At 37.6% G+C, this 27,390-nt stretch overlaps 1 protein-coding gene across 1 annotated transcript in view; it reads left to right on the top strand.

The window, feature by feature from the left end:
• The window catches only part of LOC136856811 (quinone oxidoreductase-like protein 1), a 99,171-nt gene that overhangs the window by 36,695 nt on the left and 35,086 nt on the right, over positions 1-27,390 (top strand). Inside the window, exons 5-6 of the mRNA XM_067134933.2 lie at positions 3,825-4,075; positions 22,355-22,477. Of these exons, the coding sequence (XP_066991034.1) occupies positions 3,825-4,075; positions 22,355-22,477 (374 nt within the window). The remainder of the gene's footprint in view (positions 1-3,824; positions 4,076-22,354; positions 22,478-27,390) is intronic.

Below are 27,390 nucleotides of genomic sequence, written 5' to 3'. Positions count from 1 at the left end.
ACGAAAAGAAGATAAATAGGAGCCATATTAGATCGAGTGCGCCCTCAGCCAATGTTGTTCTTTTCTCCACTGCTTTTCCAATAATCTAATGGGGTTACGGATGCAGACAAGTACGTTCATGTATATGTATTTACCCCACATGACAGAGCATGTACCTATCCGCTTACGGTTGCATTTGGGTTAAGTCCAAGAGCCGGTAACTAACTCTATAGATTGTAAAGTGAGTTGGTATGGAGATTGTTCCAGTAATGTTGTAAAGGCTTTCTAACCTGTCGATATTCTTTTATTATTAACCTCATACTAGGCGCTCTTTTATACCGGAGGGAAGATATCAAATGAAGATCAGCAATAATACAAAACAATATGAAACTGCAAAGGGCCATACACAGCAAGGAAGCAAGTATGTCACGGCATCCGCTGACAGGGAGTGGCATGCCCTTATTCGCCTCAAAATCTGGGAAACTGTATGAGGGATGGACAAAAATATAATTATGCACCTACTAAGTAGTTCTCCCATCAACAATAAGTACTACAGCTTATCAAAAATAAAAAATGCACAACCATAACACTGCAAACATTATCAATCCTTAACAATTTGTTTAAAAACTGATCATTTGCTTTGTTTCTTTGAATTTATTGGAATTGGTAACTGCAAACTCCTCTAGTTTGTTTATTTAAATGAAACTGATAATCACTTATATTGTGTTTTCTGTCGGTACCAAGGTCTAGGCATTGTTGCTTAATCCATCTAGAGTTTATTTGACCCCTCCATCTAAAAATATTGTAACTGACATTTTTGTGATTATGAGATTATTCACTTATGTGCTAAAAAATGAGCTTCTAGCAACTGAAAAGTTACTCCATCTTGATTCGCAATAATTGTTTGTTAAATCAGTATTTAAGAACATTGCAACTGTTGTTATTTAATATGTTCAATGTTCTTAAATGGAGTGTTGTCTGTAACAAGTTCTGTAAAAGTGAAGTTACGATCATCTTACAGGAAGTATTGAAGTATTGTCCACATTGATGCGCCAAGATGTTCTGAGTTTCCAGTGTCACTGCTTTGCGACCTGAGAGATCATCAGTTGATTATAGCACTCATTTTAGCAGCTGGGGAGAGACATTTCCTGTCACTGAAGTAGAGACACAGTATAGGCGGGAATGTTACCAGAGCAATGTAAAACGCTTACTAAAATGTTATGGTGATTATTGTATGTAGTCTTTAACCCATTCCAAAATGTATTCAAGATGCAAATTCATAGTTGATTTAGTGAGTAACATGGCTGTTTGTTCAACTCAGTTACAAGGTAAGTGTATATTCATTTGTTCAGTAGGACCAGTCATGTTTGTGTCAGAAAGGTAGTTTTCACCAGCAGCAGCTAAATCCTCCGATTAGAAGAGAAATGTGGAAGCTTAGCCACAAACGACGAGGAAGACTGGAATAAATTTGCACTTTCCAACTTGGTAATGCTTAGAAGGGACTTTTGCCAGTAGCTGCACAAAAGAAGGATTTGCTGTCTTTATGTGCACGTCATCTCATTTCAGATATGTATGAACATTTCTACAAAAATCTGAAAATTGTTGTAGCCCAACCAGCTGAATCAAGCACAATTACTGACTAACAAAGGCTTATAAAAGTGGTTTCACAGTTCAGTTGGTTAGATTTTTATATTTGTACTAGCTGATGTACCCGTGCTTCGCTACGGAGTTCTCAGAAAGACTGTCTTTCTGGTTTTCCCTACTGAAGACAGATTAGATCATTACAAGGACGTCAGTAGGAATGCAGCGATTAAACACAGTGTTATCATATAAAATACTCGATCAAATGAAAAACCACACATTTTCTCATGTTTACCAAATAGTACTGCGCTGCCGATCTATCAGTCAAAAGTTCAGTGCTTGAACAACCAGGCTACAGACAGCTGCGAACACTCCTCTGCCATTATTCTGCTAAATGTGCACACTGCTCATTCTAATCACTGCCTCAGAGTAGGGATTGAGTAGCTGGAATGCTATGATGAACCAATGTGTTAAGTAAAAGTAGTATCAGAAAATTTTTGAACCAGAGGAAAGGAATGGCGTGCTAAAGAAGAGAGAGATCTACTTCCCGCCAATATTCAGGCAGGCTGTTATACTCGGTACACAACAGTAATCCCATCTGTCGGAGATGAGTGGCAGTACAAGTGAGAAAGAACATCACAACAAACAGCGGTCAATATAATGTTATTGTTGATAAATTTTATGAGCTTTCTATGTTGTAGGCCTTCACATTTAATTTTCTTCCAACTATGTGATATTAGGACATTTATAGCATACACTGCAGTTCCTTATTCCCAGACTTTACATACAGATTTTCATTAAAATTTGTTAACCCATTTTCTCGTGACTCAATGCTGATATGAACTTAGCAACAAAAATCCAAATTCATGTATATCTCTGTTATCATAGCCAGTACAGTAGAAATATGTAAGACATGCTGTAAATGATAGGAATTTTAATTCCGTATAACTTAAGTTACGTAGTTTTTATCGATAGGACCACTAATAACATAAATATTTGAGAATTAAATTTAGTGCCTTCCCCTATACTACCATTTTACTCAGCGTGAATAAAATGATTAATGGCCTAAATTGTAGCGACTCATTCCCCGACTTTACATACCGATTTTCATTAAATTCTCTTCAGCCATTTTCTCGAGATGCACGTACATACATACCAACAGACAAAAATTACAGAAAATTAAAAAAAAGTGCATTTCCTTGTTACTGTGGACACGACCAATACAGAAATACAATTCTTTTTAAATTCTGAGCAAACTCTTCTTTCATATATATAGATTTTCCAGACAATAAAAAAATTGAAAAGGCCAAAATAATAACTACCAGTAAATTATTTTAAAAATACCCTTATCCTTCCAAATCGCCTAATCTGTAAATTGGTAGGCTAATTTGTTTTGAAAGACATGTCTTTAATGATGTATTGTTTACAGGCAACAATCTCGAGTGTTAAGTTCAGTCAGTTCTTCCTTTTAGCTCATTTTAAGGAGTAAAAATAACATTTAACTTTAAAAAGGACATAACTTGAAGTTGATAATTATTGGACTAAAATGTCCAAACAATACGTCACAACTTGACTCATTCAGTTAGATGATCACACATGTCCCATGAAGAACATCGTAGCTTCATCACATACGATGTTCGTTGGATAATTCCAGTTCAGGAATATTGTAACTACGTGTAAATGGGTGTAATACATGTAATACATTAAAACACCCTTCTTGGGGCAAAATAAACTAGGCAGTTCTGGGCTTAGGCCTAATAAGTGGATTTTCATGGTTACCAAAATTCAGCATTTGCTATGTAGAAGACTACAGTATTCAAAGAACATACCCTCAGGCAGCCATTTTTAGCTTTGCATCAGCTGAAGTTCTGTTTCCAGCACCAGCATGATCCTTCACTACTTTTATCTGAACACCTAGGCAGCGTTCCGTCATCCTCAAACAACCTTTTTTAATATAAATATATATATATATATATATATTTATTTATATAGGACGACAGTTCTGATATGGTATTTTTACTTCAAATTAACCATTAATTTTTTAAGATTGTCTTGTACAGGAATGTGATGGGACAACAAGAAGAGTTTGATGTGTTTATGTATTCAAATTTAAAAAGATTGAATTAACAAAGTTCTGCTGCATTATAAATTGTGTTCACTGGCTGAACATTTTTTCTTCACATTCTCATACACTAATATGTGGGTCTTCCTCTTTTTTTACCCATTTATATTCTAATTTTATTATCTGTATATTATGGTTGCAGTTTTGGTGTTAGATGGAGCTACATCATTTGGTAGCATCTGCATCCAGCTAGCACATCACTGGGGAGCCAAAATATTGACCACATCATCGAGTGAAGAGGAGAAACTTTATCTACAGAGTCTCAATATAGAACTGGCTCATATTATTGAGCTGAATCACAAGAATGCTAGTCTCAAGTCCGTAGTCATGATGGAGACTGGTAACCTGGGTGTAGATATTGTTGTGGACCAGGGTGTTGGACAATTCCCAGGGGTGAGCTATTAATTTACTTATGTCTACTCTATTGTTTTTTAAGATAGCTCTATGAAACTCCATTTTCAGTTGGTCTTATTAACACAATATAGGGAGTTGTTATTGCTTACAGTATCAGGGTTATATCCACTATACTTTTTAAAAGTTCACGTTTTCTTTAGATCTTGTTTGTTTTTAGTTCATGATGTTAAGGACTTCTGTTGCATAAAGCAAAAACCAGCACATATTTTCATTTTTAATAAAATCTTGGACCCCGGAACAGATGACTGTAATCTGGGGTCTATGGCAACCCTAATGGCATATCTGATTTCACTCCTGCGTACCCCCTATTTCAAGAAAAGTTATACAGTATTATAGCTTCCATCACTAATGGGGGCAGACTCAATTACGGAATAGATAACACACTTGTAGATCAGTCAGTTCATGATTTCAAACCCTTTAGTCTTACAATGGGAAGTTTGCATATCACATAAAGCCATGACTTTTCTCTTTTACTCATCTGTTGCTACTAATAGCACATCAGTAAGGGCTTTATTTTTTGGTGAAATAAATCAGTTGATTTCGGTGTTAAAACTGACACTATTTCGGTAGGTATTTTGTGAAATAAATTGTCATACTGATCAATGTTTCTTGTGAAATCTTTCTTATAGTATCGGATAAATCTAACTAACTTTGTGATAAGGGGTTTTGAAGTGAACTCTTATAATGTATCCTTGTTATTAGATCTTAGAACAACCAAATATACAAATTGTTATAGAAATAAATGTCTAAATCACTTATACCTTGAAATGAAGTTAGGTGAGCTGGCCTGTAATATGAATTTATACATTGCTACATTTTTTTTTTTAATACGTTGAATCACTTGTCTCCAAAGTATAAACTAAACATGGTTTCAAAATTATCAGGATGCAGAGTTGTGCGACAGTTAAAAAGTATCTTTGTGTAAGCAGAGAAGCCCCTCTTGCTGTCCACATTAGACATCGGAAACCATAATGCTTGCCAACACTTGGATACAAATTCACTGTGGTCTTCTATCAAATCTCCTTAAACTTCGCTAACAATTTCTTCTTTCTTCTCCTCAACCAGACGTGTTTTCACTACGATTTTCAAAGCCATATAGCCCTGGAAGATGTTCATGGATATGTTGGTACTCCCCGGTCCGGGGACTGACTGGTAGCAATGATACCCTAATGATTTTAATTATTTCACTACCAGCTCTGTATTGTACTTTCTGTTTTTATCCTCTGTTTCAACACGATTGTGTGTTTTTCTCTTAGCCATGTTGTATTATTTTGTTTTTTTTTCACACTAGTTTTAAGCCTATTTGATTTTCTAAATGTAAATATTGTTTCTTAGGGTACCATATATTTTAAGGACACTAGGTTCGGGGCCCTGACCTAACATTAGGCTAAGATTTATTTTTGGCTGATGATGCTTACTACAGTTAAGCGAAACATGTCCCATCTTACAGCGCCTGTTGTAATGTTTATTTCCTAAATATGAGGAAAGTTTAAAGAGTAGCTCAGACGGTTAAGGTGCTGGCTTTCTTAGCCCAAGTTGGCAGATTCGATCCTGGCTCAGTCCAGTAGTATTTGAAGGTACTCAAATACTACAGCCTTATGTCACTAGTTTTACTGGCGTGTAAAAGAACTACTGCGGGACAACATTCCAGCATCTCGGCATCTCCAAAAACCATAAAGGTAGAAAGAGAGACGTAAAAATAGTAATATTGTTACTACTCAACCAGGCAATTGTTTTTGATAGGCCTACTAATACCTTAATATTTTACAGTAAGGACAGTATTATTTATCTTTCCTTTTATATGCATCCGCTTCCTCATGCCAGGATTATCCAATTTCTGAAGAGGAATGTTAGCTTGCTTGAATGAATGGAATGTGTCTATTACAAATTGCTGTCTATCACTCTTCAACTTCTTTGCAATGTGTCGAGTACCGCCGATTGTTATTTGCCACTTAGAATTATGTTAATTGTGTTTCTGATTACCTGCAGTGTTTATCGCACGTGTTGCATTCCTCATCCCTCGAAAAAACTGTTGTGATTTTAATTTTCGGCATTTATATACTTAAATACGACATTTGCCCAGAAAAGTTCGTAAGCAGCAAACTCTCACTGCCACAGAGTATAATGCGCACTGTGTATCTACAACCGGTCTTCTTATGACAGCTACCATGACGCCATTTTATGTAATCTATAACAGATATCGATTTTTATCGATTGCCTAAGAGATCGTGGACATTTCCAATACACAGCACATTGCTTTGTGTGCGTTTGTGTAGAGAATATATAGCGCTATCAAGTAAAAGAAAAGGAAGCTACAATAGTCAAGTTCTCGGAAGCATTTGAACGTTTATTGGAGAGCTTTTCCGATACTATTTCGCATTTTTCGTATCAGTGGGATGTCATGATTATTTGCGCAATTCACACAATAAATCAGATTTTGTGATATTTCGCGAGTTCATTTTGCTAAAATACGATACCTTTAAGTACCTAGAAAGTCATATGTATGTAAGAAAGAAGATATGAAAAAAATTGTGCGTATCGCTATTACCACCAGGAATGTGCAGCCTATTATTTGAGCAACAATGTACCTAAAACACTGGACATAATTTGTATCTGCCTAGTGGCTAGCATTCTAGAAAGGTAAATACTGTATACTGCTATTGCAGTAGCATAGCTAGGTTCTCGGAAGCCCCAGTTCAGAAGGTCCAAATGGTGCCCCTAAGTGTGATTATGAAATGTGAATTCAGGGGTTTTAAATCTAATTTATTTGCACATAATGTTATAAATTAGATTTATCACACAGAAATAATTATGCATACATAATACTTGGTTTTACAAATTTGAAGAACAGTGGTACAGTAGATTCACAAAAACTCGGCCTAACGTGCATCGAAAATGCCGGGTTATCAGGAATGGGGTTAAAAAAAGAATAAGTACAAGTGTTTCCTCAGAAAATACAGTACTGTATTTGTATGTATTGTTTACTTGAGAATACAACAGACAAAAACTGCCCAAATACCCTTAAACAAATAAAATTACATACTTTTACTACATGAAAATGAAAATAAATGAATACCCTTTACAGCGAGTTTGCCAATCTTTGTTTTAATTTTTACGTGATAAAAGAAATGTGTAGGAGGGCTGGTGCAACTCAGCACCACAGCTAGTAGTGATGTCTTCGTTTATACACTATCCTGTGTTTATTTTAAAAACATATATTAATGGGATGGCCAGTATAGAACATTGATTGACTACATAATCACGAATAAAGATGGTGGTAGATACATCACAGATGTAAAGGTCATCCCTAGTGGAAGCATGGACAGTGACCACAGATTGTTGGTAGTAGACTTCAAACATAAGACTAATGAAATGGAGAAAATTATTATGAAAAAACCAAGGGTTAAAACTTGGTAGTTGCAAGAAGTCCAAGTAAAGGAAGAATACAAACTAAGGATTCAACAGAGTCTGCCGAAGGGTGAAGTAACCAACGTTAATGAAGAGTGGAAAGCTTTCAAAGACACCTTTGTGGGAGAAGCCAAAAACCTATGTGGAGTTACAAGTTCCATCAAAAAAAAGGAGACACCATGGTGGAATGATAGAGTGAAAACAGCGATGAAAGAAAGAAACCAAATAAAGAAGGCACTGGACAAGGAAAAACAAAACAGGGACAAGAACACAATGAACAAGAAATATAAAGACTCCAAGGAGTATACAGGAACTTGCTGTAAAGAACATTGTAAGGGATGAAAAAGAGAAAAATGGAATGAGTTTGCAGACAAACTGGAAGAGGACAGTAGAGGAAATATGAAATTGCTATACAGAGTAGTGAAAAACAAGCGAAGGGATCAAGAGACCATAAAAGTAATAGAACGTGATGATGGAACTCTGGCACAAGAAGAGGGAGAAATTAAACAGGAACTCAAGATCTATTTCAAAAAGTTGCTGAATGGAGATACAGAAAACATAACGGATAGAGGAGAGCCAAGTCAAGGAACCACAACTGAAACACCAATTACATGGCTTGAGGTTGAAAATGCGCTCAAGAGCACGAAGAAAGGAAAGGCAGTGGGCATAGACAAACTAAGTGCAGATATGCTGAAAGCGGCGGGAATTCCAGGAATCCAATGGCTCTACAGACTGCTCAACAAGATATGGGAGGAAAATACTATTCCTGAGGACTGGAAGATGGGCATCATTTTACCTCTGTTCCTCTGTTCAAGAAAGGAAACCGACGAAAATATACTAATTATCGTGGTATTACACTACTGTCTCATGTCCTGAAAATATTAGAAAAAATAATAGAGACCAGAATCAGAGATATTGTTGAACCAATTTTAGAAGAAGAGCAGTATGGTTTCAGACAAGGAAGGTCAACTACAGACCTTATAATTGCAATTAGGATGCTAATGGGAAAATACTGGGAGAAGAACAAGCCTTTATTTATAATATTTTTGGACATTGAGAAAGCCTACAACAGTGTACCAAGGGAAAGAATTTGGCAATGCATTAAAGAACTTCAAGTGCGAGACACCCTCATAGACCAAGTGAAAATGTTTCATAGTGTTAGTAGAAGTTGTATTCAAGTAGGACGTGGTTTGTCAGACTGGTTTGAAACAAAGAGAGGAGTGCAGCAGGGCAGCTCATTGTCACGACTTCTCTTTATGATTGTGATGGATGTAGTAATTAAATCTATTAAAAGGAAACAACATGGAGATATCAAAGCCTTCACATTTGCAGATGATGTTGCGATCTGAAGTGACTCAGAAGAGGAATTGGGAGAGAGAATGCAGAGCTGGAATGAGGAGTTTAAGAAATATGGTTTAAACATCATATGGTTTAAACATATGAAAGTGTCAAAGACTTTAAATATTACTTATCTGGTCTCACAGAGCGCGCTGATGCTATGAGGAATATTGAACACATTCGCATATCGCCATGTTGTGGGCACTTCAGCTTTGAATGCATGATTAGCACGTGGTAATGTTTACAGTTCCTTGCGTGCTTTCATATTGAATCGTGTCGGTTAATAAATCTGTTGTAGTATTTTATGTGGTGGAGTGATAATATATTGCCAAATGTTTACAGCGAATAAGAGAGAACTTTTCCAGTAGTTAAATTGTAGGACAGTATTAAAGGAGAGTTAAGTTAGGCCCTACGTGTAGAGTGGAAAATTATTCGAGGATGGTGAACCCTTGTGCAGCTTTTAATTGTACCGATCGCTACCACGAGAGATCTGATATGTCTTCTAATAAGTGAGTGGAAATTGAACTGTTATGAAATTATTTTCAATTACTATAATAATAATAATAATAATAATAATAATAATAATGTTATTGGCTTTACGTCCCACTAAATACTTTTACGGTTTTTGGAGACGCCGAGGTGCCAGAATTTAGTTCCGCAGGAGTTCTTTCATGTGCCAGTAAATCTACCGACACGGGGCTGACGTACTTGAGCACCTTCAAAAACCACCGGACTGAGCCAGGCCCGAACCTGCCAAGCTGGGGTCATAAAGCCAGCGCCTCAACCGTCTGAGCCACTCAGCCCGGCACCCAATTATTATAATAGTGAATTAAGCACGCTATAGGACGGTGGATTCAGAGAACGCGTGGACATGGAATTTTGAATGTGTAGGCTTCTTATTCTTGATCTTTCTTCAATTTAATGAGGGGTAATTTTAAGAACTAAACAGCTATACTGAAAAAAGAAAAGAAATACATGCCTATTTTTCTTACGAACTGTGTACCGGTACTAATAATTGGAAAAACAAGGGCCTAGAATCCAGAAAATGTAGTTGATAAAGCTTAATAAAACCTGTCTAGTTTTATGGCAATATGTTTGTATTGTCTCATATTATTAAACACTAGCTGATGTACCCGTGCTTCGCTCCGGGATTCTCAGAAAGACTGACTTGGTGGTTTTCCTAACTGAATTCAACATAGGTCATTACAAAAACGTCAGTAGGAATGTAGCGATTGAAAGCAATGTTATATAAAATACTCGATCAAATGAAAAACCGCACACTTTCTCACTTTCAACGAACAGTACTACGGTGCCGATCTAAGAGTCCAAAGTTCCAGAGCTGGAATAACCAGGTCGCAGACTGCTGTGAACACTCCTCTGTCATTATTCCCTTAAATATGCACACTAATCATTCCAATCAGTGCCTCAGAGTAGGGATTGAATAGCTCGAATACTATGATGAACCAGTGTGTTACGTACCAGATATATCAGAAAATGTATGAACCAGAGGAATGGCATGCTAAAGAAGAAAGTTATCTTACTCCCCAGCTACTTCCCGCCAATATACAGGCAGGCTGTTACAGTCGGTACGACCAGGCGAGTTGACCGTGTGGTTAGGGGAGCGCAGCTGTGAGCTTGCACCCAGGAGATAGTGGATTCGAACCCCACTGCCGGCAACCCTGAAAGTGGTATTCCGTGGTTTCCCATTTTCACACCAGTCACACCAGGCTGTATCTTAAAGCCAAGGCCGCTTCCTTCATACCACTATTCATTTCCTGTCCCATCGTCGCCATAAGACCTACCTGTGTCGGTGCGACGTCAAGCAAATTAAAAAAACCTCTGTACGCTGCAGTAATCCTATCTATCGCGGATGAGAGTAAACAGAAGACAAAAAGCACATCGCAACAAACAATGGACTATGTAATGTTATTGTTGTTAAAGTTTATGAGCTTTCTATATTGTAGGCCTCCACATTAGTTTTCTTTCGACTCTGTGATATTAGGATGTCTTACAAAATTATTTATATCGTAGACTGTAGTTCCTTATGCTCAGACTTTACATACCTATTTTCAGTAAATTTTGTTTACCCATTTTCTCGTGACTCGGCGCTGATATGGACTTAGTAACAAAAATCCAAATTCATGAATATATCTGATTATATGCAGTACGGTAACAATTTATAAGACATACGTGATCGGAAATTTAATAACTTCTTACATAACTACTACTAACTTACGACATAACTAAAGTTATGTTAGTTATGTAGTATTTATCGATACGACCACTAATAACATAAGTAACTTATTTGAGAATTACATTTCAGGCCATCCCCTAAACTACCATTTCACTCAACGTGAATAAAATAATTTGTAGCCTAGATTGCAGTGGTTCATCACCCGACATTACATACCGATTTTCATTAAATTCTCTTCAGCCGTTATCTATTGATGCGTGTACATACATACATACAGACAGACAGACAGACAGACAGAAATTACAGAAAAGTAAAAAATGCATTTCCGTGTTACTGTGGACATGACATATATAGAAATACCATTCATTTCAAATTCTGAGCAATGCACAGGCAAAACACTTATTTTATATATAGATTACATTTCAGGCCTTCCCCTAAACTACCATTTCACTCAGTGCAAATAACATTATTGATAGCCTAGATTATAGCGACCTATTTCCCGACTTTGCATAACAATTTTCGTGGAGATACGACCACCAATAAAATAAATAAATGACAATTAAATTTTAGGCCTTCCCCATAACTACCATTTTTCTCAGCGTGGATAGCCTATATTGTAGCGAATTATTTCCCATCATTGTCTAGCGATTTTCATTAAGACACGACCACTAATAACATAAATATTTGAGAATTAAATTTCAGGCCTTCCCCTAAACTACCATTTCACTCAGCGTGATTGAAATAATTGATAGCCTAGATTGTAGTGGTTCATCACCCGACTTTACGTTCCGATTTTCATTAAATTCTCTTCAGCCGTTTTCTCGTGATGCGTGTACATACATACATACTGCACCCGCCCCCTACCTAACTGGCACCGGCATGAGATCTACAGGGTCGCTGTCAGGTCAAGAAGTAAGAAATAAATAGGCGCTAAACTGAAGTCAACTTAGAGGCGTACAAGGGAGGAGAAGCGGGGCATATAACTAAAAATGAGAACACATTCGAATTAAAATATATAACTCACAAACCGGTTTATTGAACCTTAATGATAATGGGAAATGATGCATTAAATAACACTAATGAATTACATTAAAATTTACAAATGCTTGTTGTAGATTGTTTGTGGACCTCTGTCCGTTATACGTGATAGAAACGAGTACGTTATCGCGAAGCGATGTATCGTGACATATAGCGAATGGAAATTTTATCATAACACTGAGGCTATATTATCGCTAACACATAAAACTAACATGCGTCCGACAACACGTCTGAGCAATCCCTATTCTAATAAAGACCTAGATTTCCCAATGAAATGACGAAAAAATGAAAATACACACATATGATAAAACACCTGGGATCGAACCGACCCTCGCTATTCTAGACATCGTCGAGCTGATGGACTGAACCACCACTGACCTTATGTACAACCACACATGACATAAAAACACATACATGGTACATGATATGCAAGAAAAATACGTAAAAGGCACTTGATCTTCCTTCTGACACTGTAGGCCTCCAATGCCTACGTTGAGCATCGAACTGACAACCTCTTGCGATGAAGGCAGGGTCCTGTAATCCCTATCTAATTATACTCGTACAATAAACAACGATTCATTGGCAAACATTACCATTATCGGCCGGGTCGCTTGCTAATTATTACGCTGCTCTGCTGTGTTAGGTAAATCACATTATTTCTGCCGTTGAAAGAAACCAACTTCTCTTTAACAGCCAAGTCCTTCCTTCCTCCGCTTACGGGACATTCAACAAAAAAAAAAAAAAAAAGAAACACACTGGGCCAAGGCCAGACGGCAGTTGACCGCCCTAAGGGTCAACACCCACATAACATTCCCTTTCCAAAGGGAACCGTAACATTTCACTCGGAAGAACATCTCCAATAGTTTGCGGTCTTAACAGACTCGCGCAAATCACTTTGAATTAAACACATATCTACCCAGCAGGATCAAATCATTCTTACAATGCGACTCCCGTATCATAATGGTAATCTTTGCCCGATTGTTATTATTATTATTATTATTATTGTTATTATTATTATTGTTATTATTATTATTGCCGTCCTACATAGCTTACCCGCTACCTTACTTATGCATGGTCATCGTGCGGAATCTATTCAGCAACTACAACACACTTAAGCACTCGCGCAGCAATTAACATTTGATTACTGATTGCTAATTAATCGATGGTCGGCACATGGCTACATTTTCGTCACACGGCAATACATTAATTAATTGATTACTATCCACACGAATGGATGTTTGACACACGCTTTAGGATCATTTCCTGATAAATTTTATCACATAATCAATTCATCTTATCACTCCCTATCTAAGTATTTCAAATGGTGGAATTATTGAGGTTGTCACTTTGGCCGCTGAGTCTCGTAATGACGTCCCTTGCGTACAGTAGTACTTACCATTTTACATACCATACACTTAATGAATACTCTAATAACTACTCTCACTGCACTCCCATAAACTAATTATTACTGGTCTTCTGACGCAAATAAACAAACAGAATCTCCCAAGAAATAAATAAATGAATGAATCTCTATCCCATGCAAAACTAAAGTATTATATTCCCTTAATTATTTACACTCGATTACTCAGACCTGTAGTCGGTTTCCTAAGCTAAGACTTAATTACTACGCGCCCATTCCGGCGCTCTATTTCAACAGGACTACATCTTTAATTTCTTATAGCGTCAGTTTACAATAAATATTCCCATCCCTTCTATGCATGCCAGATATTAGAACTTTGTACTCATCTCTATCACATGATGATGCCTTCGTCAACTCGGGAAGTCCATCCTGAGCTTACTCCTCCTCCATGGGCACCACGGTGATGACTTCCATTACCAGTCCATCTTGAAGTTGATGAGCCATTGTTTGATGATGGTGGAGCCGCTAGCACTTAATCCTGTACAGACACAACGTCACTGTTTAATTCACACTCCGGTTAACAACGTTCAATGTGAACGTCCGGTCACGATCTCATATGCGACTACGTAAGATTATTACATTATAGTAATCATAATAATATGACTTTTCACGTCACGGTTTTCCAAAAAGTTAACACTGGCGTCACAGAGATCAAAACTAAACTCTGTTTATGCAAATTGTGTTATTTCACTTAAAATAGGAATTAATTTAACTTGAACAAAGACCTAACGAGGGCTTAACCGAGCATAGCTTCGCCGTCGATAAGCCGCAAACCCCGACTGACGCTTGTCCCTTCCGGCAGTAGTTTTTACTAGGGAGCGATACCCCTTCCACTAATTTGCGTAGCGCCTATTCCCGGCGTACTCGAGGTGGGATAGTACGGGTGATCGGTGACCAATATCTAGTTGGTGCGATTGAGACATAACCACTCAATTATCCTTCGGTGAATCTCTTTAAATTAATTAAAATATGTTCTGCTTCCCCTACCACACGGGGTGAACTCCCGATCTCGAGGAGCTGTCGTGAGACTAAACAGATGGCCCAGTACTTTTCCACGCAGAAACCACACAGTATTCTTTCTTCTTCTGAAAGTTATCACGGAAGAGGACATTAAACACTCTAAATAAATGTCCCAATGACATTTATCCCTTTTAAATCGGGAGACGACCCCCTAATTTGAGTTTTATTAATTTTCTATATCGTAGGTAATTAAGTTGGCCAGTCCGATTCCAAGATGGCTCCTATATTCCGTTTCGAAAAAGTTAGTTTCCCCTCATTCTGTGAGTCTTGAGGAGGGATGTCTTATCTCGAGTGATGTCACAGGGAATCCCCATTCGTAACCCCTCCCGGGTCTAAGTTGGCTTGGCTTCATCTGCGGGGCCCCCGCTACACAAAGGATAATACTGCGCAATAAGTCGCAGACAAAGAAATCTCGTAGAATAATTTTAAAATACACAATTTTTCTATCTCAATGGTATGAATATTAATTAGTTTCGGTATGACCTCTATTAATGATATGAATATTAATCATTTTCAGCATTCTTTCCCTTTAATAGCATTGCGTGCATCATTAGGGAGATCGATATCAACCAAAGGTCCTTGGATCATGCCCCTGTCGGGTTCAATACATACATACATACATACATACATACATACATCCAGACAGACAGAAGGACAGACAGACAGCGGCAGGCAGACAGACAGAAATTATGGAAAAGTAAAAAATGCATTTCTTGTTTACTGTGGACATGACCGATACAGAAATACCATTCTTTTCAAATTCTGAGCAATGTACAGACAAAACTCTTATTTTATATACATAGATTACATTTCAGGCCCTCCCCTAAACTACCATTTCACCCAACACGAATAACATTATTGATAGCCTAGATTATAGCGACCTATTCCCCGACTTTGCATACAAATTTTCGTGAAGATACGACTTCTAATAAAATAAATATTTGACAATTAAATTTTAGGCCTTCGCCTAAACTGCCATTTTTCTCAGCGAGGATAGCCTATATTGTAGCAAATTATTTCCCATCTTTGTCTAGCGATTTTCATTAAGACACGACCACTAATAACATAAATATTTGAGAATTAAATTTCAGGCCTTCCCCTAAACTACCATTTCACTCAGCGTGATTAAAATAATTGATAGTTTAGATTGTAGCGGTTCATCACCCGACTTTACATTCCTATTTTCATTAAATTCTCTTCAGCCGTTTTCTCATGATGCGTGTACATACATACAGACAGACAGAAATTACGGAAAAGTAAAAAATGCATTTTCTTGTTACTGTGGACATGACCGATACAGAAATACCATTATTTTCAAATTCTGAGCAATGTACAGACAAAACTCTTTATTTTATATATATAGATTATCTGAAAAATTCTTTATAGGTACCGTAAATCTTAATTTCTCCTTTTTTATCAACATGTTATTGGCTTTACGCCCGACTAACTACTTTTACGGTTTTTGAGACGCCGAGGTGCCGGAATTTAGTCCCGCAGGACTTCTGATACGAGGCTGACTTATTTGAGAACCTTCAGATACCATCGGACTGAGCCACGATCAAACCTGTCAAGTTAGTCAGAAGGCCAGCATCTCAATCGTCTGAGTTACTCAGCCTGGCAATTTCTCCTTTTTCACAGCTGCTTTATAGTGAAAGAATGTTTAAATATGCTATTCTAAACATTGTTACTAGACCCAAGACTATAACATGCTTATTACAAGCCTGTGAGTTATGTTGTCCGTGTTAAGGTTATCAGTTTCATATGAAGATTGCTCTGTTTTCGGGGAGTGTTCTCTTAATTTAATTTAGTTTGATTGTTCAATAACAGTGCAAAATGTTTACAGTTTTTGTATGTGCATGGTAGTTGGTGCAGGCTGTGTCTTTCATATTTTAGATAGACTTCAGTGACAGTAGGTACATTTAAATAGTTCAAGGTACTTTAGTGTCAGTAGTTACTGTACATGTAAACAGTTCAGTATACTTGGGTGAGGCAAGAGTCTGAATCGCCACCTTCTTTGAATGGGCACCAACATTTCATTGCACATTTTCTCTTAAAATGAAGATGATGACAGTGAAGTAGGTGAGTAATGTTCACGTATTTAATATTGTATGATGTGTATCGGTGCATGCATTTGTTTATTTTGTGTGTTTTGTAAATATGTAAATATGTGGAAAAGTAGTGCCCCTCCGCCAGTCCCCCTCAGTAGCCGCTACTGCTGGCTCACCAGATGTAGATAGTTTCTCTTTGCATGACTCATTCAAAATCAAAATCTCTTTATTTGCAAATGAGGTGTCTACCTCGGTGGCAAATGGTACACTAAAATACATTGTCAAGCACTAAATATTAAATTAACAAGAGAAGAAAATTTTCCTATAATACAATATTATACAATTTACGCTAACAATTTTTTTCTATTAAACACACAGCCGGTCTATACTAATATTATAAAGAGGAAAAATTTGTTTGTTTGTAACGAATAGACTCAAAAACTACTGAACCGATTTTAAAAATTACTTCACCTATAGAAAGCTACATTGCCAGTGAGTAACATGGGCTGCATTTTATTTTCAAAACAATTCGAGGTGGGGGACACAGGGGGGCGGATATGAAAATAATAGGCTAATATAGGCAAAATATCGAATTTGTATATACGGACGAGACAAAGCTCAATTTAATCCTCTTGACGCAAAGAACAAAACTTGATAAGCCCTTTGGGCCCTAAAACCAACCGTTACGGAGATATTGGCACCACACTACCCCTGCTCTAGGAATCTGATAAAGTAAGGAACTGCCGTAACCATGGCAACGTCAGCTCCAGGATCCTACAGCAGCGAAATTATCTACAATAAATCACAAAAACCTAACATGATACAGACATGAAAATTGATATTTGGAATCCTTTTTAAAAATAAAAGAACACAAATATTCGTTTTTAGAAAATCTACTTAAGGGGGGGTGGGGGGGGGGGGTGAAAAGAAGTGAGGAAGGAGTTGAATTATTTATATGAGGATACATATATCTCAAAAATGAAGATGTTACAGACTTTAAAATTGGTAGTTGAAATCTCCTTTAAAAATGATCACACTCTTTTTGGAAAATCCACTTAAGGGGGTGAAAAGAATAAAAAAGTGGGTGAATTTTTAAAATGTGTATCTTCTTCTTCTATCGCTTTACCCACACCTGTGGGGTTTCGGGTGCAAACTCTGTCACACATGTGGATTTGACCATGTTTTACGACTGGATGCCCTTCCTGGCGGCAACCGTATGTGTAGGGATGTAATCTATACTTCTGTACTAATATTATATAAAGAGGAAAAATTTGTCTATTTGTTCGTAACGGATAGACTCAAAAACTACTGAACCGATTTTAAAAATGACTTTACCTATAGAAAGCTACATTGCCAGTGAGTAACATGGGCAGTATTTTATTTTCAAAACAATTCGAGGGGGGCAACGGGGGGAGATATAAAAATAATAAAATCATAGGCTAATATAGACGAAATCGAATGTGTCGTACAAGGACAAGACAAAGCTCATTTTAAGCCCTGTGACGCAAAGAAGAAAACTCGGTAAACCCTCCTGGCCCGAATACCATGTTTTAAGGCCCTAAAACTAAACGTTATGGAGATATTGGAAGCACACTACTCCTGCTCTAGGAATCGGATAAAGAAACGTACGGCCGTAACCATGGCAATGTCAGTTCCAGGATTCTACGGCAGCTAGATTATGCATGTAAGTTTGGGCATAGCTGCCAACCAAAATTGATATACGTATGACTTACTATCTGGAAAAAATAAACTGTTGTGTAAGACGCTCATAGCACTCCTTTGGGCAGGGATGGAAAGGGAGTGAAGTATAAAAATAATAGCCTTGGAGATCTTCGTAGTACAGCGACCAGCGGTTGCCAACGGGCCTCCATTTTTATGTACTGGCTTAGGTTTCAGCATTTTGCGGAGTCTGTTACCTATAGTTTAAACTATTTTCTATCAAATCGTGGAGTAGTAGGATCACTGATGTTATTAGTGCCGATATTTTGGTCCAGTTTTACGATCATTGTAACCATGAAAACAACCTATATACTGTACTCAATTGTCATAATGGTGCGCCCATGACTTGAACAAATTTCTCAACATTTATACTCAGCTTCATTATATGATGTGCGACATGAGTGACAAGCCCTGAGAATTATAATTCTCTATAATTATAGTAGTTTCTTTTATGCATCGCGTATTTCCTTGATCGTTTGTAATAGTTACGAAATGACAGATCAAACAAATACATTCAATAATATTTATATATGTGGTACTATCTAGTGGAAGTATACTTACACTAAACCTGCAGCTTTGTTAAGGGAGCAGGTATATCTAGGTGGGAATGAAGGAAAAACGTAGTAGCAAAAGATCTTAGAGGTCGACGCTAATTAAGAACTAATATTTAGAGCCCCCCATGAAGAAAAGAAGAAGATGATACACTAATTCCAAACATGACAAATAATTTCTACGTACTTAAGTAAATACACCAGTGATATAAATATATAGAAGCTGTCGATGAGTACATCTATCTTGGACACAAGATAAAACTTGGAAAAGACAACCAACGTGCAGATATTCCTCGCAGAATAGGTATGAGTTGGACTGCATTCCGAAAACTAAGATTCATCCTCACTAACAAGGATGTTCCAATTAACCTGAAGACCAAGGTTTATAATACGTGCGTGCTGCCAGTTACAACTTACGGTCTGGAAACGATGACTCTGACGAAGGAAAGTGCTCGCAAGCTTCAGCGAACACAACGAGCCATGGAGCGACAGATGCTAGGGATCAGCCTTAGGGATAAGATCCGTTCAGAGGACATCAGGAGAAGAACTAATGTAACAGACATCCTAGAGATAGTAGCAAAACTAAAATGGCAATGGGTAGGACACGTAGCTCGACAAGACTACAACAGGTGGACCTCTAGGATTGTTCACTGGAGACCATGGGGACACAAGAGAGGCATTGGAAGACCCCTGAAGAGATGGCTCGACGACATAAAGCTGTTGGCTGGAACACGCTGGTTCCAAGTGGCTCAAGACCGAAGACGATGGAAGCACATGGAAGAGGCCTATATCCAGCAGTGGATTGAAATAGGCTAGAAAAGAAGAAGAAGAATGAAGTCAGTCACACCGATAGTATGAGTAACTAAAGTCAGTTTCTGATAACCCATACGAAGAACAGGTACTTCTGCTAGTCCTTAATAATAAATTTATATTCTTTACAAAATTCTACTTATAATATCTCCTGTACTACTTACAAATATAGTCAACAGATATACAGTATGTGGAATTACTTCAAATACTGTACAACTGGTATAAGATTAAACTTTACATTGCATTTATTTATTTATTTATTTTATTTACTTATTTATTTATTTATTTTTACCCATTCTGGAACCTAAGTAGCATAACGACCTGCTGCATCTTAACCAGAGCCCCTTTTGCCACCACTTTTCAGAGTTCCTGAAGGGCCTTCACAGCTACCGTAGCAGTCCCAGGGCCTCGAAGTCCCCACTGTACTTCACCCCTACAGGCAATCCCCTACTTTGGCTGTCCAAACTCCTTAGACCAGGGGATGGAATTAATTTATTCACACACATTTTTTTATTTACAGTAACCTGCACTGGTCGAATGCCCTCTAACACTTCATTTATTTTCTCTGTTGCTGTTTATTCTCTTCTTGAATATCTGTACGGATTTTGGAAAAGGATCAAACACTACCCCTGGTAAACTGTTCCACTCATTAACACCAACAGCAGTAGATATACTTTATAGGTTAGGATGAGAACAGAGTGCTGTGGAAAAGTAAATTTGAGTGACCTAATTCTCTTTCATAAGCTAGCTGCCTTGGTAATATCAACTCAGTTATATAAAATAATGTGTATTGAGCGTTGTATAGATATATGCACGATGAAGCTGATCATGTTGCGAAATAAAATGTCACTGCGGGGTGGGTGACTGGTTTTAAATCTTATGTCACTTCCAACAAATCATTCGATAACGAATACTAGGTTTTTATTTGCTAGTGGTTTTACGTCACTCCGACACAGAAAGGTCTTATGGCGACGATGGGATAGGAAAGGCAAGGCCTAGGAGTTGGAAGGAAGCGGTCGTGGCCTTAATTGAGTTTGCCTGGTGTGAAAATAGGAAACAACGGAAAACCATCTTCAGGGCTGCCGGCACTGGGATTTGAACCCACTATCTCCCGGATGCAAGCTCACACTTGCGCGCCCTTAACCACGCGGTCAACTCGCCTGGTGAATACTAGTTAACATACTTTCTATACTTGAGGTCGACACTCAATAGTTAGTTCGTCACTTTAATTATGAGTAGCCATTATGAAATCAATGTTGCTTGTATTGATTTCAATTCTTGAATTAGATTAAAGGAATTAAAAGAGCGGAGGGTTTACGATGGTAGAGCATTTCATATCATAAGTCGCATCAATCCATCAATTCAGCATTTCAATTTTAAATTTTTAAAATACATCACTCTGAAACTTGCATTGTTGTGATGGCAGTTACACTGCATTTTAAAAATAATTTCACTATACTGAGTGATACAAGCTGTACATGCAATATTATTGAATGAGAGAGGCACTACATTTTTCACACACCGGCAAGTTGGCCATGCAGTTAGGGGTGTGTGGCTGTGAACTTGCATCCGGGAGATAGTGGGTTCGAATCCCACTGTCTGCAGCCCTGAAGATGGTTTTCCGTGGTTTCCCATTTTCACACCAGGCAGATACTGGGGCTGTACCTTAATTAAGGCCATGACTGCTTCCTTCCAACTCGTAGGCCTTTCCTATCCCATCATCGCCATAAGACTCATCTGTGTTGGTGCGACGTAAAACCACTAGCAAAAAAAAAAAAAAAAAAAACATTTTTCACACAGAGAATTAGAGCTTACCGCGTAGTACAGTATTTGTATAAATGAACTAATCAACTGCATTTTTGATCACTTAAGCACAATTACAAATTAACTCCTATATTTTGAGATTGTTATTTCACATTTAATGTGCGTTAATTCTTGGCAGGTTAAAGTGTCATTAGTTTCCACAGTGCAGAAGCAGAACATATACATACTTGTTCATCTTTTCTTCTCTTCCCTTTGGTTTTAAAACCACTTTCATATTGTGTATGCTATAGTTCATTGCTTCATTACAAATACATATTTAAAAAGTAGTTACAGTCAATAACAAATGCTTTACCAATGACTAGTTGACAGTTCATTCAAATGCATCAGCAAATATTAACCAACACTATTAATAGACTAATATGGACTTGAACAGAGTAATGGTGTAATGCCTCTATGAGGGTGTTAGCGGCAGCAGCGCATGCGAATCATGGTCAACAAGTCATTCAGCCGACTGGCAATAGCATAAACATACAGACGTGCGATGGATGTGCGTGAATCCTTGCTTACTCAACCACTATCCTGCCAGTATATTCTTTGTTTTTTTAAAATAATTCTCTGACATGCAATTGCAGCAATTAAGTATTCAGTTCACATGTAATTTGTTACAGAATATTTTCACCATGGGATACCTTCAAAAATATTTTGAACAGGAACCTCACCTTTATTGGGGGTCCTCATTCATGGCTCCTGGCTTCAGGGGCCCCAATGTGATGCACCGTTTGCACCAGCCTATTGCAGAAAATCACCCCATTTTATGATATTTTAGTGTGAATATAACTTTGTTGAGATTATTCTGGTGATATGTTATATTCTATATTTAAATATTGTCGCCTTCACTCTCCTGAGCATTGGAAATAGTAACCTGATCATTTTTTCATTTGATTTCAGAACTGCAATATCTACAACAATGATAATAAATCACATCATGTGCAGTTTGTACCATCAAAGCATGATATAATTTCATGTCTCTCAGTTGGAGGACGTTGGGTTACATCCAAAGCCAATTTACAGGTTTGAGATATATTTTTTGAATTATAAAAGTGTATTTGCGAGTCTTTCGGTGTTGATTACTTGAAAATAAGATCCAAAATGTATTTCCTTTCAGATTTAGAAAGTTCATATTGCTCATTTTTCAAATTGTGTTCTTGTGTAATTTGTTGAGAAATATCAGTTTTAACATACATTGATTCCAGATTGATGGTTTGCAGAGATTGTAATTCAGATATAGGCAACAATCTTCTCATAATTTCCAGTAACATTTTGAAGTATTGTGCCAAGTTTAACTATTTCCTGTGTAAAGTGTGACTAGTAACTTTGAGGATATTGTAGTGAAGCCAAGATCTTAATTACCGTATTGTATTGTTTTAAGGTCCCTGATAACTTGCTACAGCAGGTGTCAGAAGTAGAATTTAATTGGTAGTGTGTTTCAGTACTAGGACATTTCTAGAAAAATGGTCAAAATGGAACGTGGCTTCCAGGCCATCTTAGGAAAGCTCTGTGAATATAAAGCTAGTCAGGATGAACTTAAATCACGACTTCAATCCAGTGAGGATAAGTGAAACTTAAGTCACAACTTCAGTCTAGCAAGGATGATCTTAAGTCACAATTTAAGTCTTGTCAAGATGAACTTGCTAATGAACAAGCTGAATTAACTTAAGGGTGGACAGTACAATTTAGAGGAGGAGGTACAAACTGTTGAAGTAAGATAAAATGTGATATTATGCTGGACGTGTGTGAAATGATAGAAAAACAGAGTTGATACATCAGATTGAGTCCAGTGCTCAAGCCTTCTGAGACAAAAGATGTATGAAATGGTTGATAAACATGTTAAGGCAGTACCTCAGATTGTGGAATCTGGTATTCAAGACCCTGGAGACAACAGGCAGATGATCTACTAGCAAGGAGATGGCCCTAGAAACTAAACCACGGTCTACAGCAGTGCCAGCATTGCAAAAGTGAAAGCCCTGCGCTTTGACGGGAGTTCAGCTTGGGTGATATTTCAGACCCAGTTTGAGACCATGGCCAACCATAATGGATAGACGCTGGAGGGAGAGAGAGCTGTTCATCTCATTGCTAGGCAGCGTGGACAAGTAACGAAGGTGCTACACAGTGTCAGTAGGTGCCTTATGGTAGAACTACTTGAGACGTGCAACTTTAAGAAGGGATTATTGTTATAATGAAGGTGGAGATTGCACAGGGTTGACAGAAGTCATTAATGCTGGTGAGTGGCAGTAATGTTGGCACAGTGGTAACAATGCATGTGCATGGCCATCAGCAAGGTAAATAAGACTGGCAGCAAATTGTTGAGGACTGCAATAAGCAGGCTCTTAGAGGAAGCTGGAAGCTGATTAACAATTGAGCAGGTGTCCAGAAAAATCTGACCTATATAAGAGCACTGCTGGTAAATGTCAGTCTTGAGTGCATCAATTGCAAGTGAGTGTAAGCAGTTACAAGACTGTTACCAGTCTTTGACGAGTAATTCATCAGGAGTGAATCTGTCGGACACTATGCGGAGTTCTAAAAGGCTTGTTAATTGTGGAGTGAACTGTTCTGGAATGAGACTGAAACAATGTTGGAGAGCAGGAGTTGGATGCACCAAAGGGTTGTGCATATGAGTGTGTTAGTGTGTTAGCATATGAGTGTGTTAGTGTGTGTTATGATTGTGAGTAAAAACTGTGTCGAATGGAAAACTCAAAACTCAAACACAAATGAACTTGTCAATGTTTAATAAATTAGTGGATAGTAAAGTATGCTATCTCTCTGTGTAGTAATTTTAGTTTTAAGGACCCCAATAGCCACCACAGTATTTATGCATTCATCCCAATGTTTTAAAATTAATTGGAATTTATAATTTGTAGTGACAGTGATTACTGATTGTTTTGCAATTTTATGTGCAAATTATACTGTTTAAATTTAAGAAAATTAAGAATGAGATCTTTTCTGTTTTATAATTGAAAAATTAAACATACCTCATTTACGCGAATAATCTCCGCACCCTGACTTTAGGAAGGCTGATTTTGAAAAAGAAATGCCAACATTGACTCAAGTAAAATCCGCACCCCAATTTCGTGCCACATTAAAAAAAAAAATGCGGGTATTATTTGCGTAAATACGGTAATAACGGGCCATAAAAGTACAATCTAGATGCTGAGTATTTGATGTTTTGTTTAATTGCCTCATCACATAAACAATTTTGGATGCATGTTTCTGAATTTGAGATAACATAAAATTCAGCCTGTATTGATCAGCCATCATAAGTCATCATTGGCACTTAGACCTTTGTCTACAAAGCCAGATTATATTCATTTACTCCTCCAATAAAAATATATAAACAAATGAACTTACAGTAAATGTTTCACATACTATGCTTAGGAGTGCATAACATTTCCCGCCATCATACAATACGACACATGATTGCGACCTCGCTGAGGGATCACGGTTTCACGGTGCACGAAGAGGTCTCTGGCCTAGCTACCGACGGGAGTAACAGACGTATTGACATGATAGCCTTTCAACCAGGTAGCAAGCAAGGACTAATCTTAGATCCCACAATACGCTTGCGAGTCGCACGTTGGCCAGGCCGAAGAGGTGGACGCCGAAAAGAAGTCAATTTACCAGCCAACTGTAAACTACTATAAAGATAAATATCACCTAGATAATATTTCCGTCCATGGATTCATGATCGGAGCTCGAGGCACAATCCCTAAATTTGTTGTACAGCTATGGGATTCTCTCGGTCTCAGCCGGACACGACTTCACGACATCGCTATCGCCGCAATACGAGGTTCAGTGACCATACTCCGCAATCATCTATATAACATCTGAAGAACCGTATTGCAAATCTATTCCTGAGCCTTTTGGTGAATCTTCTACCTGGCACACTAGCAAAGTCAACAGTAACTTAGAAGACAAAATACTGTGTAGTCGACATACTTTGTCTTTGTGGCAGCCTCCGCATGGGGGAAGTTGTAATAATAATAATGATAATAATAATAATAATTCCTTGACACTCCAAATATCCAATCATACAGTGTGATGTTAGATTATTGAGGACATTGTGGGATAAAATCAATTGATATTCATGTGTTTTAAGTTTCTTTGGGTTGGTTTTAAAAGTTGAAACATTCTGGTTACCGAGAAATACTCTCTAATATGAACAGTAACATACGTACATTTGAGGGATCCAATACCTTAGTGACAGTCACTTGTTCTCGCCAAGGTGGTTGTGGTTCGGATTCCACATAAAAATGGAATTCCCTCGGCTATGATCACAAAATCAACAGTCATGTAAAGCTGAAAACTTGCAATAATTGTTTTAAATGTTCTCGACTTTCACTCGTAAGAATCACATTAGAATATTTTTAACTTCTCCAGCCAACTAACCACTCGTATGATTTGAAAGCTTAGTCAGACTCATCTGTCACTTCAAGCTAAATATTGTATAAACATCAAAATCAACCCCTACCACTGTATTCCAGTACCACTTTAGTTATACTGCACACTGTTACCTTATAGTATCAGTGAGCACTAATGGTTTAAAGTTACAGCGATTGCAGCAGGTCCTCTAGAAACCATTTGCACTTATATATTACGATCCTAGAAATGGATGAACGATCGTTTTCATTGGTCATCTTTGAAAGACGCCCTTTCCACATCGTGAGCGTGAATTTAATCGCTGTTGACGATTAAGATGCCAGATACCATACCACCTGGACTACGTTTACGAAATAAAAAATATACGCCTTAACCCACAATCGACCCCTTGACCTCCTGCATGCTTACCCAAAACTCTATCCACTGCACCAAATGTACAGCACGACTAATATGTGCTGACAGAAGTAGTTACCCTACATGTGGTTACAGTGTTGCCAGATTGCCATTCTTTAACGTTCTTTTTCTGCCGGATATACCCGCAGGACGAACTTTTGTGAGATACATTTTTTAAATTACTGGCATGTGAGGAGTTGCACTGCGCTGCCTGAGTGTGTGAATTTTGGTTCACCCTGTATATTTTGCCCCTAAACTAAGACTTACTATATCAACCACCACAAGTCATCATTGGCACTTAGTATGGCTTTTATCTACAAAGCCAGATTATATTCATTTACCTCTCCAATAAAAAAATATAAATAAATGAACCTACAGGGAAGGTTCACTTTGATCTGGTTGTAAATCCGTGTTCCGTTATGTGATTTTGAAATCATATATGGCCCTACACTAAAACCTGTTCCAGAAATGGTAGATTCTATGTTTGAAATTTGGTTCGTATTTAAATAAGTAAAACTGGCAGACACCAAACATGACTGTAGGATTTTATGTATGACTGTAGATTATCTGGTTTGGTTCTCTGAGAATCAGTTTCATCAACAAAAGATAATGTGAAAACCAAAATAAAGAGAATTATTTATTTTTTAATGTTCATATTCATACTTTTCATACTCTTTCTATTCTGTTCTCATAGTTCTGCTTTCCATGCATGTGGAAGGATTTCGTAAACTTTGATTTCAGTATTGTGTAGCACTTTCTAGCTACAGTATAAAACCGTTATAGCGAGAATTCATAACGGCGAAAAATTTACTTGCTATAGTGGATTGTCATTGTATCCGATTTTTTGTGAAAGTCGGGAAGAATCCTATACACATTAAAATCGGTATGAAACGGCAATCAGTTTGTTCAAAACTTGCGTTTTCGCAGATGATATCCACACTATGGCTTACTCGTTTGTTATTTTTCGAAATCCGACACTACGTTGTGCCATTTCACTGTTACGTAAAGTTCCGTCCGTAAGAAGAACAAAGATGGAGTCCAAATCTCAGAGAATAGTTAACGTCAAAATGTCTGACGATACCGCGAGCGAAAGCAACAGTATTCATCTCAGGCGCTTGTGGAAAGAATTTACATACAGAAGGCAGTGGAAAAGAAGG

The sequence above is a fragment of the Anabrus simplex genome, chromosome 1 (genome assembly GCF_040414725.1).
Source record: "Anabrus simplex isolate iqAnaSimp1 chromosome 1, ASM4041472v1, whole genome shotgun sequence".
Lineage (NCBI taxonomy): Eukaryota > Metazoa > Arthropoda > Insecta > Orthoptera > Tettigoniidae > Anabrus > Anabrus simplex.
The sequence above is the reverse complement of the archived record's forward strand: the minus strand, read 5'-3'. Positions and strand labels throughout refer to the sequence as shown.